The sequence below is a fragment of the Heloderma suspectum genome, chromosome 2, assembly GCF_057233095.1.
Source record: "Heloderma suspectum isolate Gila_16-S chromosome 2, 16-S_ref, whole genome shotgun sequence".
In the NCBI taxonomy this organism is placed as follows: Eukaryota; Metazoa; Chordata; class Lepidosauria; order Squamata; family Helodermatidae; genus Heloderma; species Heloderma suspectum.
Window position 1 is genome coordinate 294,030,895 of NC_139459.1, and position 13,692 is coordinate 294,044,586.

General features: G+C 43.1%; 1 protein-coding gene across 5 annotated transcripts in view; it reads right to left on the reverse strand.

Annotated features, from left to right (window-relative positions):
• NUP210 (nucleoporin 210) overlaps nt 1-13,692 on the reverse strand; it is a 136,975-nt gene that overhangs the window by 46,436 nt on the left and 76,847 nt on the right. For all 5 annotated transcript variants that reach the window (XM_084839943.1, XM_084839944.1, XM_084839947.1 and 2 more), the window contains 3 exons: nt 12,561-12,696; nt 11,537-11,599; nt 10,514-10,693 (listed from right to left, as the gene is read on the reverse strand). In XM_084839943.1, the coding sequence (XP_084696069.1) occupies nt 10,514-10,693; nt 11,537-11,599; nt 12,561-12,696 (379 nt within the window). The remainder of the gene's footprint in view (nt 1-10,513; nt 10,694-11,536; nt 11,600-12,560; nt 12,697-13,692) is intronic.

The window sequence follows — 13,692 nt, forward strand, 5'->3', positions numbered from 1 at the left end:
CACTTTCAAGATGCCTTGGCTCTTTGAACTTTGAACACTGTGATAGAATACTCAGTGGATATATTGTGCTGAGGTCTGATCTGGCCCCCTTCATGGATCACTGCCTTGTTGTGGCGAAGGGGCTTGCGTAACTCAGTGAAGCCATAAGCTATGCCGTGAAGGGACACCCAAGATGGACAGGTCATGGCGGAGAGTTCTGACAAAATGTGGTCCACTGGAGAAGGAAATGGCAACCCATTCCAGTATTCTTGCCAAGAAAACCCCATGGAACGTATCACAAGGCTAAAAGATATGACGCCGGAAGATGAGCCCCTCAGGTCGGAAGGTGTCCAATATACTACTGGGGAAGAGCAGAGGGTATTTCCAAGTAGCACCAGAAAGAGTGAAGCGGCTGGGCCAAAGCCGGAAGGACACTCAGCTGTGGATGTGTCTGGTGGTGAAAAGAAAATCCGATGCTGTAAAGAACAATATTGTTTAGGAACCTGGAATGTCAGATCAATGAATCAAGGTAAGCTGGAGGTGGTCAAACATGAGATGGCAAGATTGAACATCGACATCTTGGGAATCAGCGAACTCAAATGGACAGGCATGGGCGAATTTAATTCAGGTGACCATCATATCTACTACTGTAAGCAAGAATCCCTTAGAAGAAATGGAGTAGCACTCATAGTCAACAAAAGGGTGGGAAAAGCAGTACTGGGGTACAATCTCAAGAACGATAGAATGATCTCAGTACGAATCCAAGGCAAACCATTCAACATCACAGTAATTCAAGTCTATGCCCCAACCACTGATGACGAAGAAGCTGAGGTTGATCGGTTCTATGAAGACCTACAACACCTTCTAGAACTAACACCAAAAAAAGATGTCCTCTTCATCATAGGGGATTGGAATGCTAAAGTAGGAAGTCAAGAAATCACCGGGATAACAGGCAAGCATGGCCTTGGTGTACAAAATGAAGCAGGACAAAGGCTAATAGAGTTTTGCCAAGAGAACACGCTGATCATAGCAAACACTTTTTTCCAACAGCACAAGAGGCGACTCTACACATGGACATCACCAGATGGTCAATATCGAAATCAGATTGATTATGTCCTTTGCAGCCAAAGATGGAGAAGCTCCATACACTCAGTAAAAACAAGACCTGGAGCTGACTGTGGCTCAGATCATGAGCTGCTTCTTGCAAAATTTCGGCCTAAATTGAAGGACGTAGGGAAAACCACTAAACCATTCAGGTACGACCTCAATCATATCCCTTATGAATATACAGTGGAGGTGAGGAATAGATTTCAGGGATTAGACCTGATAGACAGAGTGCCTGAGGAACTATGGACGGAGGTCCGTAACGTTGTTCAGGAGGCAGCAACTCAATCCATCCCAAAGAATAAGAAATGAAATGCAAGAAAGCAAAGTGGCTGTCTGATGAGGCTTTACAAGTAGCTGAAGAAAGAAGGGAAGAGAAAAGCAAGGGAGAAAGGGGAAGATATACTCAACTGAATGCAGAGTTCCAGAGAATAGCAAGGAGAGACAAGAAGGCCTCCTTAAATGAACAATGCAAAGAAACTGAGGAAAACAATAGAATGGGGAAGACTAGAGATTTCTTTAAGAAAACCAGAGATCTCAAGGGAACGTTTTGTGCAAAGACGGGCATGATAAAGGACAAAGAAGGCAGGGACCTAACCGAAGCAGATGAGATTAAGAAGAGGTGGAAAGAATACACAGAAGAACTATACAGGAAAGATCTTAATGTCCCTGATAGCCATGACAGTGTGGTCACTGAACTTGAGCCGGACATCCTAGAGAGTGAAGTCAAGTGGGCCTTAGGAAGCATGATTAACAACAAAGCTAGCGGAGATGACAGTCTTCCAGCTGAGCTATTTAAAATCCTAAAAGATGATGCTGTTAAAGTGCTGCACTCAATATGCTAACAAATTTGGAACACTCAACAGTGGCCACAAGACTGGAAAAGGTCAGTTTACATTCCAATTCCAAAGAAGGGCAATGCCAAAGAGTCTTCAAACTACCATACAATTGCGCTCATTTCACATGTCAGCAAGGTTATGCTCAAAATCCTACAAGATAGGCTTCAGCAGTATGTGAACCGAGAACTATCGGAAGTACAAGCTGGGTTTCGAAGAGGCAGAGGAACTAGAGATCAAATTGCCAACATTCGCTGGATCATGGAGAAAGCAAGAGAATTCCAGAAAAACGTCTCTTTCTGCTTCATTGACTACGCTAAAGCCTTTGATTGTGTGGATCACAACAAACTCTGGCAAATTCTTAAAGAGATGGGAGTACCAGACCACCTTACCTGTCTCCTGAGAAACCTGTACAAGGGTCAAGAAGCAACAGTGAGAACCGGACATGGAACAAACAATTGCTTCCAAATTGGGAAAGATGTACGACAAGGCTGTATATTGTTGCCCTGCTTATTTAACTTATATGCAGAGTACATCATGAGAAACGCCGGATTGGATGAATCACAGGTCGGAATTAAGATTGCCGGGAGAATTATCAACAACCTCAGCTACGCAGACCTGAGGCAGAAAGCGAAGAGGATGTAAATAGCCTCTTGTTGAAGGTGAAAGTGGACAGTGCAAAAGCTGGTTTGAAACTCAACATTAAAAAAACTAAGATGATGGCATCTGGCCCCATCACTTCCTGGCATATAGAAGGGGAGGAAATGGAAGCAGGGACAGATTTTACTTTCTTGGGCTCCAAGATCACCGCAGACGGTGACTGTAGCCATGATATTAAAAGATGCTTGCTCCTGGGGAGGAAAGCTATGGCAAACCTAGACAGCATAGTAAGAAGCAGAGACATCACCTTGCCGACAAAGGTCCACATAATCAAAGCTATGGTTTTCCCAGTAGCAACGTATGGCTGTGAGAGCTGGACTATAAGGAAGGCTGAGCGCCGAATAATTGCTTTTGAACTGTGGTGCTGGAGAAGACTCTTACGAGTCCCCTGGGCTGCAAGGAGGTTAAATCAGTCCATCCTAAAGGAAATCAACCTTGAGTGCTCATTGGAAGGACACATACTGAAGCTGAAGCTCAGATATTTTGGCCACCTAATGAGAAGAGAAAAGTCACTGGAAAAGACCCTGATGCTGGAAAGGATTGAAGGCAAAAGGAGAAGGGGACAGCAGAGGATGAGATGACTAGATAGCATCACTGATGCAAGGAACATGAATTTGAGCACACTCCGGGAGAGAGCGGAGGACAGGAAGGCCTGGCATGCCTTCATGGGGTCACGAAGAATCGGACACGACTTAATGACCGAACAACAACTGATCGGGCAGATTCTGGTGGTACAAAGAGAAGAGGAAGTCTTCCAAACAACAAGACATATCTGAATGGGTCTTGTTCTGAGCAATACCACTGAAGCCAGATGCTAAAAAAACCGGGGAGGTGATTAGGTGCCCTTGCTAGACAGTGGCATTTGTATGCTGGCCCAGAATGTTGATGAGCATTTCAAGTAAACGATGTTGGTTGCAGGACTTTGCCTGGAAAACATGAGCTCTTAAAATCCGGAAGTGTTGTTACAGTGCATATAGTAGAGACAAAAATAGACGTCAGACATTCCAGTTTATGGATGGAAGAGATTGAAAATGGGGACATGGCTTTTTAAACATATATTGCTAGAAGTGACATCTACAATAAAATGTTGAAGTGTATCCCCAGCTCTTATGAGAAGCTCTCCAGTTCAGGGCTCCCACATGCCTGGAACAGGAAACTGATTGTCCTATTCAGGTCTGGCAGGGAAGGGAGAAGTTTCAGAAGGAGAGAAGAACCCCTCTGAAGCCTTCCCCTGTTGTGCTATATTGATAGAGGGCTCAGGAATCTCAGTATTTTATAGATATGCCGGAATGGGGTCTCTGGAGAGTGGGAAAGGGAAAAAGCGACCTTTTCTTTTCTTTCTTCCTGAAACATGCCTCTGTCCTCCAGCATACTTACTATATCATAGAATCATAGAATAGTAGGGTTGGAAGGGGCCTACAAGGCCATCGAGTCCAACCCCCTGCTCAATGCAGGAATCCAAGTCAGAGCATCCCTGACAAATGGCTGTCCAGCCTCGTCTTGAACGCCTCCAGTGTGGGAGAGCCCACCACCTCCCCAGGTAACTGGTTCCATGGTCGTATTGCTCTTACAGTCAGGACGTTTTTCCTGATGTTCAGCCGGAATCTGGCTTCCTGTAACTTGAGCCCATTATTCCATGTCCTGCACTCTGGGATGATCAAGAAGAGATCCTGGCCTTCTTCTCTGTGACAACCTTTCAAGTACTTGAAGAGTGCTATCATATCTCCCCTCAGTCTTCTCTTCTCAAGGCTAAACATGCCCAGTTCTTTCAGTCTCTCTTCATAGGGCTTTGTTTCCAGTCCCCTGATCATCTTTGTTGCCCTCCTCTGAACCCTCTCCAGTTTGTCTGCATCCTTCTTCAAGTGTGGTGCCCAGAACTGGACACATTACTCCAGATGAGGCCTAACCAGTGCTGAGTAGAGGGGAACTAGTACTTCCCGGGATTTGGAAGCTATGCTTCTATTAATGCAGCCCAAAAGAGCATTTGCCTTTTTTGCAGCCACATCACATTGTTGGCTCATCTTCAGCTTGTGATCGACAACAATTCCAAGATCCTTCTCGCTTGTAGTGTGGTTGAGCCACGTGTCCCCCATCTTGTAAGTGTGCATTTGGTTTTTTTTCCTAGGTGCAGAACTTGGCATTTATCCCTATTAAATGCCATTCTGTTGTTTTCTGCCCAGCGCTCCAGTCTATCCAGATCACTTTGAATTTTGTTTCTGTCTTCCAAAGTATTAGCTATCCTGCCTAATTTTGTGTCATCTGCAAATTTGATCAGCGTTCCCTGCACCTCCTCCTCCAAGTCATTAATCAAAATGATGAAGAGCACTGGGCCCAGGACTGAGCCCTGCGGTACCCCACTCATTACCTCTCCCCAGTATGAGAAGGTCCCATTGATAAGCACTCTTTGAGTCCGATTCTGTAGCCAACTGTGGATCCACCGGAATGTTGTTTCATCTAGCCCACTTTGACCTAGTTTGCTCATCAGGATATCATGGGGCACTTTGTCCAAAACTTTGCTGAAGTCGAGGTATATGATGTCTACAGCATTCCCACGGTCTACAAGGGAGGTTACTTGATCAAAAAATGAGATCAGATTTGTCTGGCAGGACTTGTTTTTGACAAATCCATGTTGGCTTCGAGTAATCACGGCATTGTTGTCAAGGTGCTTCCAGATGGATTCCTTTATCATCTGCTCCAGAAGTTTCCCAGGGATTGATGTCAGACTGACTGGTCTATAGTTCCCAGGTTCCTCCTTTTTACCCATTTTGAAGATAGGGACAACGTTAGCCCTCCTCCAGTCATCTGGCACTTCCCCCGTCCTCCATGATTTCTCAAAGAGAATAGACAGCGGTTCTGAGAGTTCTTCTGCCAGTTCCTTTATTACTCTAGGATGCAGTTCATCTGGCCCTGGAGATTTGAACTCATTCAAAGTAATTAGGTGTTCCTTGACCATATGCCTATCGATCTCAAGCTGGAATCCTGCCCCTTCAGCCTGTACTTCGCCTTTGCCAGGGGGGTCATAGACCCTCTTTTGGGAGAAGACTGAACCAAAGTAGGAATTGAGCACCTCTGCCGTTTCTTTGTCATCTGTTATCGTTTTGCCATCCTTATTTAATAGCTGAACCACCATTTCTTTCCTCTGCCTTTTACTATGCATGTAGCTGAAGAAAGCCTTTTTGTTGTTTTTAGCATCCCCTGCTAACCTCAGCTCATTCTCAGCTTTAGCCTTCCTGATGCCATCCCTGCAATTCTGTGCTCCCTGCCTGTACTCTTCCTTTGTTACTTGGCCTTCTTTCCACTTCCTATATGTGTCCTTTTTTGTTTTCAGGTCATCCCTAAGCTTTTTGTGAAGCCACATTGGCTTCTTCTGTTGTCTTCCACCTTTTCTTCTTGTTGGAATTGTTTGTGATTGTGCCTTGAGAATTTCCTTTTTTAAAAGCTCCCACCCATCTTGACTCCTTTTCTCGTTAGCGTCACTTGCCATGGGACCTTACTGATCATTGTTCCGAGTTTATTAAAATCAGCTTTCCTAAAATCCAGGGTACGTGTTTGACTACACTCGGCTTTTGCTTCCCTTAGAACCAAGAACTCAAGTACAACATGGTCGCTTTCCCCCAGAGTTCCTGTAACTGCTACTTTACCCACTAAGTCATCTCTGTTGGTTAGGATCAAGTCAAGGATAGCCGATCCTCTAGTTCCTTCCTCTACTTTCTGTAGGAGGAAGTTATTCGCCACACAAGTCAGGAATTTCCTGGAGGGGCCATGTTTTGCAGAATTTGTCTCCCAACAAATATCGGGGAAATTGAAGTCCCCCATATGTTGTTATGGGCTTGAGCAGGCCTACTTCCTCTTCTTCCCCACTCCTTACTCACTCATTCTCACATACCCACTCTCTCTCTTAACTGTCATTTTAACATTTCATACATCCTGGAGGCTCACAGGCTCTTGTTAAATTGTTTGGGGTTTTTCACATTTTATTTCTCTAATTTACAAAGGTACATGCTTCTACACAACTAGAGAATCCCCTGAACAAGTAGAAACAGCTACTTTATTTTTGGGTAATGCTGTTTTGCTTCCAGACTGATAGGCATTCCACCACCTGAACTGGCTATTAGAGAGAACAAGGAGGACTTGTTGCAGCATGTTCCAGTGTATCAGCTCTCCTAACAGCAGTGCCGCTGCTCAGGATTCTAGCCAGCCCTTCCCTCCAAGCAGGAGATTCCCCTAGTTTTCCATTTTTCCTTTTCAACGTTCTGTGGTCACTGAGCAGGCTCATTCCTCATGGTGCTATTTTTGGATCCTCCCCTCTCTTAGGTTATTGTTTTTTAAAGTTTGATTGTGCTTCTATAAAACTTAGGGTCCCCCTGAGTAAGCTGATACATTGCTCTTGTTTCTCAGTAGCAGCGTTTTGGTTCCATTTCTGTAGGCATTCACCACCTCAGTTTGTTATTAAAAGGAGTGATGAATGTTAAGATATTTCTATCCTGCTTTTCTGCCTCAATAGGAGGTACTCAAGGCAACTAACAGCATGATCAATACAATCAAAAAGTTAATACAAATATATGGAAAATTAGTAAATGTGTGAGACAGCAAACTACTAAAATGACATAAACACAAGGGATGAGTTGAAAACATCAGACAGAATTATATGTGTATACTGGTTTGACATCTGTAAGTGGTTTATATATACTCAAAATCTACATCCATCAAGCACTGATATTCCAGTTTCAAAATAAAACTCACACAACCTGCCACTGGAAGGAAGGATAGTTGTCCAAATCTTTATAATATTTGTTTTTGCATAATTTTCCATCTGATTCAATGGACAATCAGATAGTCTTACTGTGAATCCTATTAATTTTTGAGTGCTCTTCTTCCCCGTTGAGTTAAAAACAGTAAACAAGTTTTCAGAACAATTTAAGCTTAACTGAGATATGCCAACAGAACGGATGAAACTACAGATGTGATATATAAATCAGGACACTATAAAAACCCAATGACAGATCAAAGTCAGCTCAATATGAAGTGCTTGTCTATAAATGACACATCAGAACCTAGCCAAGGAAAGCAATACATCAACAGAACAGGATTTAGATTCGTTGTTATAAAAGGACACATTAAGGCTGGATATCAGCTTCAGGAGCACAGTCTTATATAGGCTTTTTAATTAGTGCTCACCATAAAATAATAGCAAACAGTATTTATGGGACAAAAGAGTGCCATGTAGAAGTTGGATTCTTAATTTGAGACAATATAAAATTGATATCAGGCTTTGGGTTGGATCAAATCCTAACACAGCCATGGAATCAATCACTGGATGACTTTGTTCAAACTCCCTGTCATTCAGCCTCTGCTCTACGTCTGAGATCGGAATAAATATGACGCACAGGGATGTTCTTGAGTTGAAAGAAATCTATAAGCACATCATTTCATGAATTATAAGACAGGAGCTCATTTTTTAAAAATGTGCATATTGTACCCTATGCATAGTTTATAATGTAAGCCACTATGAATAATAATCACATCAACGTATAAAGCTAACTAAGTGGCAGGAAACGCTTGCAGGAGGGAATCAGCAGGGCTGGCTGCTCATGGAATGGAAGTGGTGGTGGGCCCTGCTGATGGACGGGCAGCAGCGGATACTGTCTCTGCTCAGATTCTAGGGTGAGAAGTAGTGAATGGCAATGATGAAAAGTGATAAGACAAAGAGAGCATATTTCTTTGGATAAGTAAGGAACAAAAAGATTACAAGACAAACAAACCCCCAGCACATTATGAAAGCAACACAGAAACCTACAAAAACTGTGAATCAATAAAATATAAACATAATCATAACATCAAAACATATATTAAAAACAATTTTACAATATGGTGCTGATTTGGGATCTTATTGTTACTGGTGTATTTTATTGTTTTAATTCTGCTTTATATTGTATGTATATGTCTCGTAGATAATGTATTTTATAAATCAACTAACAAATAAATATGAATTAATACAACCAAGATAAAACCATCAAGAGCCAGTTTAAAATTAGTCTTAAAAACCAGCCTAAAAGCAGCATAGGGAATCTAAAATGCCTGGGAAAATAACCAAGGTGCTACTATTGAAAAGTCCCTCTCCCTAGTAACCCCGCCTCTCACCTCATCTGGAATGGGCACCTGGAGAAGGGCCTGAAGATCTTAAGGACTGGGCAGATATATATATGGGAGGATGAGAATGTTCAAGCAGCCTGGCCCTAAGCCATTTAGGGTGCAATCCTGTTGAGATAGGCAGCTTGGAGGCAACCGCCTATAAGCAGGGCAGGAGAAGCATGGAGGGGATCATTCCCTCTGCGCTCCTCCTGCCCTGCATTTTTGGCTAGAGAGCCGATTGTGGCTGCCTAGCTGCAGGAGGACAGAGTGGGGAAGGAGGCTGCTGTACGACACATAGGATGTGTCATACAGGCAGTTACGCCTTTCCCGCCCCCAGCCACACCCCTTTTCAGGTGCTCTGTGCTCCTGTTGTGAGCACGGAGGACGGGGCTGTTCCACGCTGCCTTGGAAGCAGCGCGGAAGTGGGGGGAGGTCGGTTCCTGGAAAACAACATATCCTATGGCCATCTAGCCGCTGTCTAGTGGTCATAGGACTGTTCGCTCCGAGAGCAATCTTATGGTCCCTGGGCAAGTATCTCAGGGGCCATAGGATGGCTCAGAAAACCCCTTCAGATGGCTTAAAAAACCCAGAGACAGTGCTCTGACCTTGGAAGGGGGAATCAAAGATCCGACCCTGACTGTGGCTGGCATGGCTGCCTCTCCGAGGTCAGAAAATTGACCTTGGAGAGGGGGGAAAGGGGCATTCTGGTGAGTGGGGAGGAGACTTGACAGGCCAGGATATGATTTATATTGAACCTCCTTCATCCTCCTTCCCTCCTCCTCTGAAGTGCTCTTGCTAGACATGGTGAAAAGCCTGTCCAGTGAAAATACAGGAGACTGGAGGACGGGGAGGTGAAGATCACCTCTGCCGTGCCACCTGCCCTCCCAGCTTCAGCCCAGGGGGGCATAGGAATCTCAGAAGTCTCTGAGTTTGGAGGATTCTGAGCAGCAAGGGCACAGTCCATAGGATTATGCCCTTAGAGCTTTAAAGGTTAATCCCAGCAATTTGAATTGGGCCTGGAAACAGAAAGGGAGCCAATGCAGATCAGATCTACTAATTCCCATGAATGAGCTTGCTACTCTTTTTTTGAACCAGCTGAAGTTTCCAAATAGTTTCCAAAGACAGTCCCATGTGTAATTCATTGCAGTAATCATATAAAGCAGCTCTTAAGGCTGCAGTTTGATCATCTCTAAAGCAGGGGTGGGGGACTCCTGGACTTCCAGATGTTGATGAACTCCAACTCCCATTAGTCCCTGCTGGGATGGCCAATGGACAGGGATGATGGGATTTGTTGTCAATTTTGTGTTGCAAAATAGTGATCCATTTGCTTTTTGGATCATTATCTTGCAAAAGAAACTGCCTGCATGGGGTGACTAATATGGATGGGGCCCATAAACAGGGAGGGGGGAGGGAAGTGTTAAAGACTCCCTACCCATACTCTACAGTCCCAATTTAGACTGGGCCCCTGTGCTTATTGTACAGTAAAAGTGAAAAAGCAATGTAGCTGGCATACTGAAAAATACAACCCCTCCCCCCGCTCATGAAAACTACGCCCCCACCTTCTGCCCTGGCTGGTGCAAGCCAGCAGGGCTCAGAATGCAGTGGTAGATCCGCCATTCCCCTCCTCCCCAGCCCCAGTCTGGATTGCTCTGTAAGACCCATTACTCTGGCAAAGCCTAAGCATGAAAATTCCTCCTTTGGTTCAAAGTGACAAATTGTACTTATACAAACTTTTAAACAAGAAGAAAATAAGCTCAAGGTCTAACTCAGGATTATAAAGTGTGCACACATCATAAAGTTACCTGCGATACGACCACAACTTTGCCAGTCTCTGCATTAACAGCTTGAACCATCCCTGTAAGAGTACTGTTGCCAGCTGCCATGCCTGTTATCAGGCCTCCGCTGTTCACAGAGGCAATATTGGTATCACCGATGGAGAAGATTATGTTAGACTGAGGCTGTGGTCCTCCCTCAGAGATAATCTGTGATTAGTTATTTAAAGGAAAATAAATTACTAACAGTCATCAGGGATACAACATATCCTAGCTTCCCCTCTACTAAAAGATTATAGAGGAACTGGCCACAACCTAGTCATATCTTAATCACACACACAGACACAGCCTTGCTTCTTGAAGTTCAGCATGCCAGAGTAATTCAAAAGCATTTATTAGCTCTTTCTTCTCAAGCCCCCTCCCCCAAACCCCCCACATGTGGGTTGCCAAGCATATCAACTAATTATTCTCTGTGATGTGTTGAAAGGTGAGCTTGAGTGCACCTGCATATATTTTTCTTTTATTTCTTCGGATGTTTAATTCACCATATGCTTGAAGATTCAAGGAAGCTTGCATAATTGAAAGATTTATCATTAAAAAAGCACTTTACAGTACAATTCTATGCATGTCTATTCAGAACTAAGTCCCAGTGAGTTTGATAGGCTTACTCCCAGGTATAGGATTGCAACCTTAAGGATTAGAAAAAATCTTCCTTTACAAGAAGCATTTTTAAAAAGTCTTTGGTAACTAAATGCTTGCCAGGATAATACAAAAGATTGCTTCTCAAGTTTGGACTTTGTGGGATCTAGGCAGTTGAGGAGCCTGGAACTGGTTGCCAGGAAGACTTCCCTATTTTAGTTATAACTTACTGCACTGTGGAATTATGAGCAAGAGGTTGCCGTCCATTGACTGTACAGTTCATGACAATATATAAGGTAAATGCAAAGCCATAATGAGATCCAGAAATAAGATTACAATTTCTACCTATTAATTTACAGTAATTGTTTTCTAGGAAGGAATTAGGTTGGCACAATAATCTTAAAAACAGCTCACTTGAATTGCTGCACCTATCAGCAAGGTGACTTTTCTTGGTATCAGTCTAAAAGGAGGAAAGACCTAGGAGTGAAAGGACAAGCATTACTATATATCTACATTAATATCTATTTATAACATTCCACTCTTCAGGGATTACATAACAATTTTCAGCTCAGTGTTTTGTTCTTGTTCTGCCTGTCCAAATTCTCTTTTTGTACTGCTTTCCCTTTCATGTATTCTCTCCTTCTTCAATATCTGTAATGTCTACTATGTCTTGAACATAACACTCACAGTGTCTTGCCACTTCCTGCGTGCTCCACCTTCTGACATTTGGCTTTTGTCTCCTTATTATGCCTCTTTCACCATTCCCTGTGGTGATGAATGCTATGGAGGTGTGGCCTCTTTTCTGATACATGCCACTCTCATTCCCCTCTCCCCACCCTTCCCTTCCATTTTTTCTCACTGAAATGCAATTTAGTAGTTTTTTCACTTCTTTGTGGCTACAGTCTGTCAATTCCACAATCTGCTTCCTTTTCTTTGTTGAACATGTGGCCTGGCCTTTCCCCCAGTTTCGTAATGTTATAACTTTGAAGCTTCAGCAATTTCACTGGACCTCCCTTATTAATACTCAGCTTCTTCCCATAACAGTTGCCTCTTTCATATCTTCCTGTGTAAAATGCTTGCCTTCCCCCAATCAAGCCCTATCTCTCCCCATGTCTTTGTGCCTTTGGTAAGTCTTTAAAAAACACAAAACAAAAGACAATCGCTCTACGAGGTTTGTGCTGCCTCTCTGTAGTACCTAGATTGCTATTGCTGCTAAATGATTAATAATACATTTCCTGACTTCAGCAAGCTGAGTACCTAGAAAGAACGACCAAGCCCATTCTTTGGCTTACTGATATTGATGCTCAGCCATTAAAAATGATAACACTGTTTTCAGAAATGTTAATCATTTTGAAGGATGAGTTCTTTTACACTACAGACAGCCCCATCATAGTAAGTAATCCAGAAAGCATTATCTATTAACAATGAAAAGGTTTACTTCGATCTGCTGTGGGGCTGAATTGATTCTCTCTCCGTATCTGTCAGTGACAACTGCTGTAAGACTGGTTTGACCTATGGCCACGCCATGAACTAGAAAAACAGCAGTGTGTTCATCAGACACTTCGCTGAGAGGTCTGCAATAAGAAAATACATTAATTAGACAAACTGGTTTAGGTAAACATGAATAAATAGACTTTCTGTACCAGGGATCTAGTCTTGCACCCCTAGAAGTTGCATGCTAATAGTGGAATAATATACAACCGCCTGAACTGAAAAGCAGAGATACTGACTAAAGTTTAAGTAGCTTTAATCAAGGATGAAACATTGGTATCACAGTAAGTAACACCATCAAAAACCAGCATGCTCAGCAATAATACATAAGAAAGAAAGAGAGAGAGAGAGAGAGAAGATAGTTTGGAAAATTGTATATAAGACATTTATAGGGTTTAGCATGCCAATCCAAATTTACTGATTTTATAAATATGGCAATAAGATTGGATTATAGCCAACTGATTGCTATGACAAGTCTCCCCAGCTATTTCTGCTCTTCAGAATTCATTAGTTCAGGACTGAGGCCATAATTTCGTGAATGTTTAAGATCCTGAAGGCTCTGGCTAAATGATTTTACTTAACAAGAGGCTTAACCATAATGTCAGCAACTTTTGAAATAAAAACATGTTAGCTGGAAGGGGCGTAACGGGCAGAACCCACAACGGATTCAGGAGGAGTTGACAAGGTGAGAAGCTGTGAAATCATAGGTGGGCCTAGACAGAAAAGCCTGATAGATCCAGGGCAGAGCCCAGTGCAATAGCTGTCTAGTCACATAAGATGAACAGCTAAAAAAATGACCTGCACTTGATCATGCCCCCTTGTTTTATAGCTTCCACAAAAAGGCTAGACCATTTCCCTCCCTACTTAGTCAAAATGGAAAGAATCAAGTGGCTTCAATGTTTCTTCACTTAGGGTGCAATCCTATGCGTGTTTAGACAGAAAAAAGTCCTACAACTCCCAGCATAGGATTGTACCCTTACAGAAGTTAGATAGGGCTTTCTCAGGAGTGGCATCCCGGTTTTGAAACTCCTTCCCTAGTAAGGCCCACCTTGTTCCCACTTTCTGCTGGCAAGGAAAGA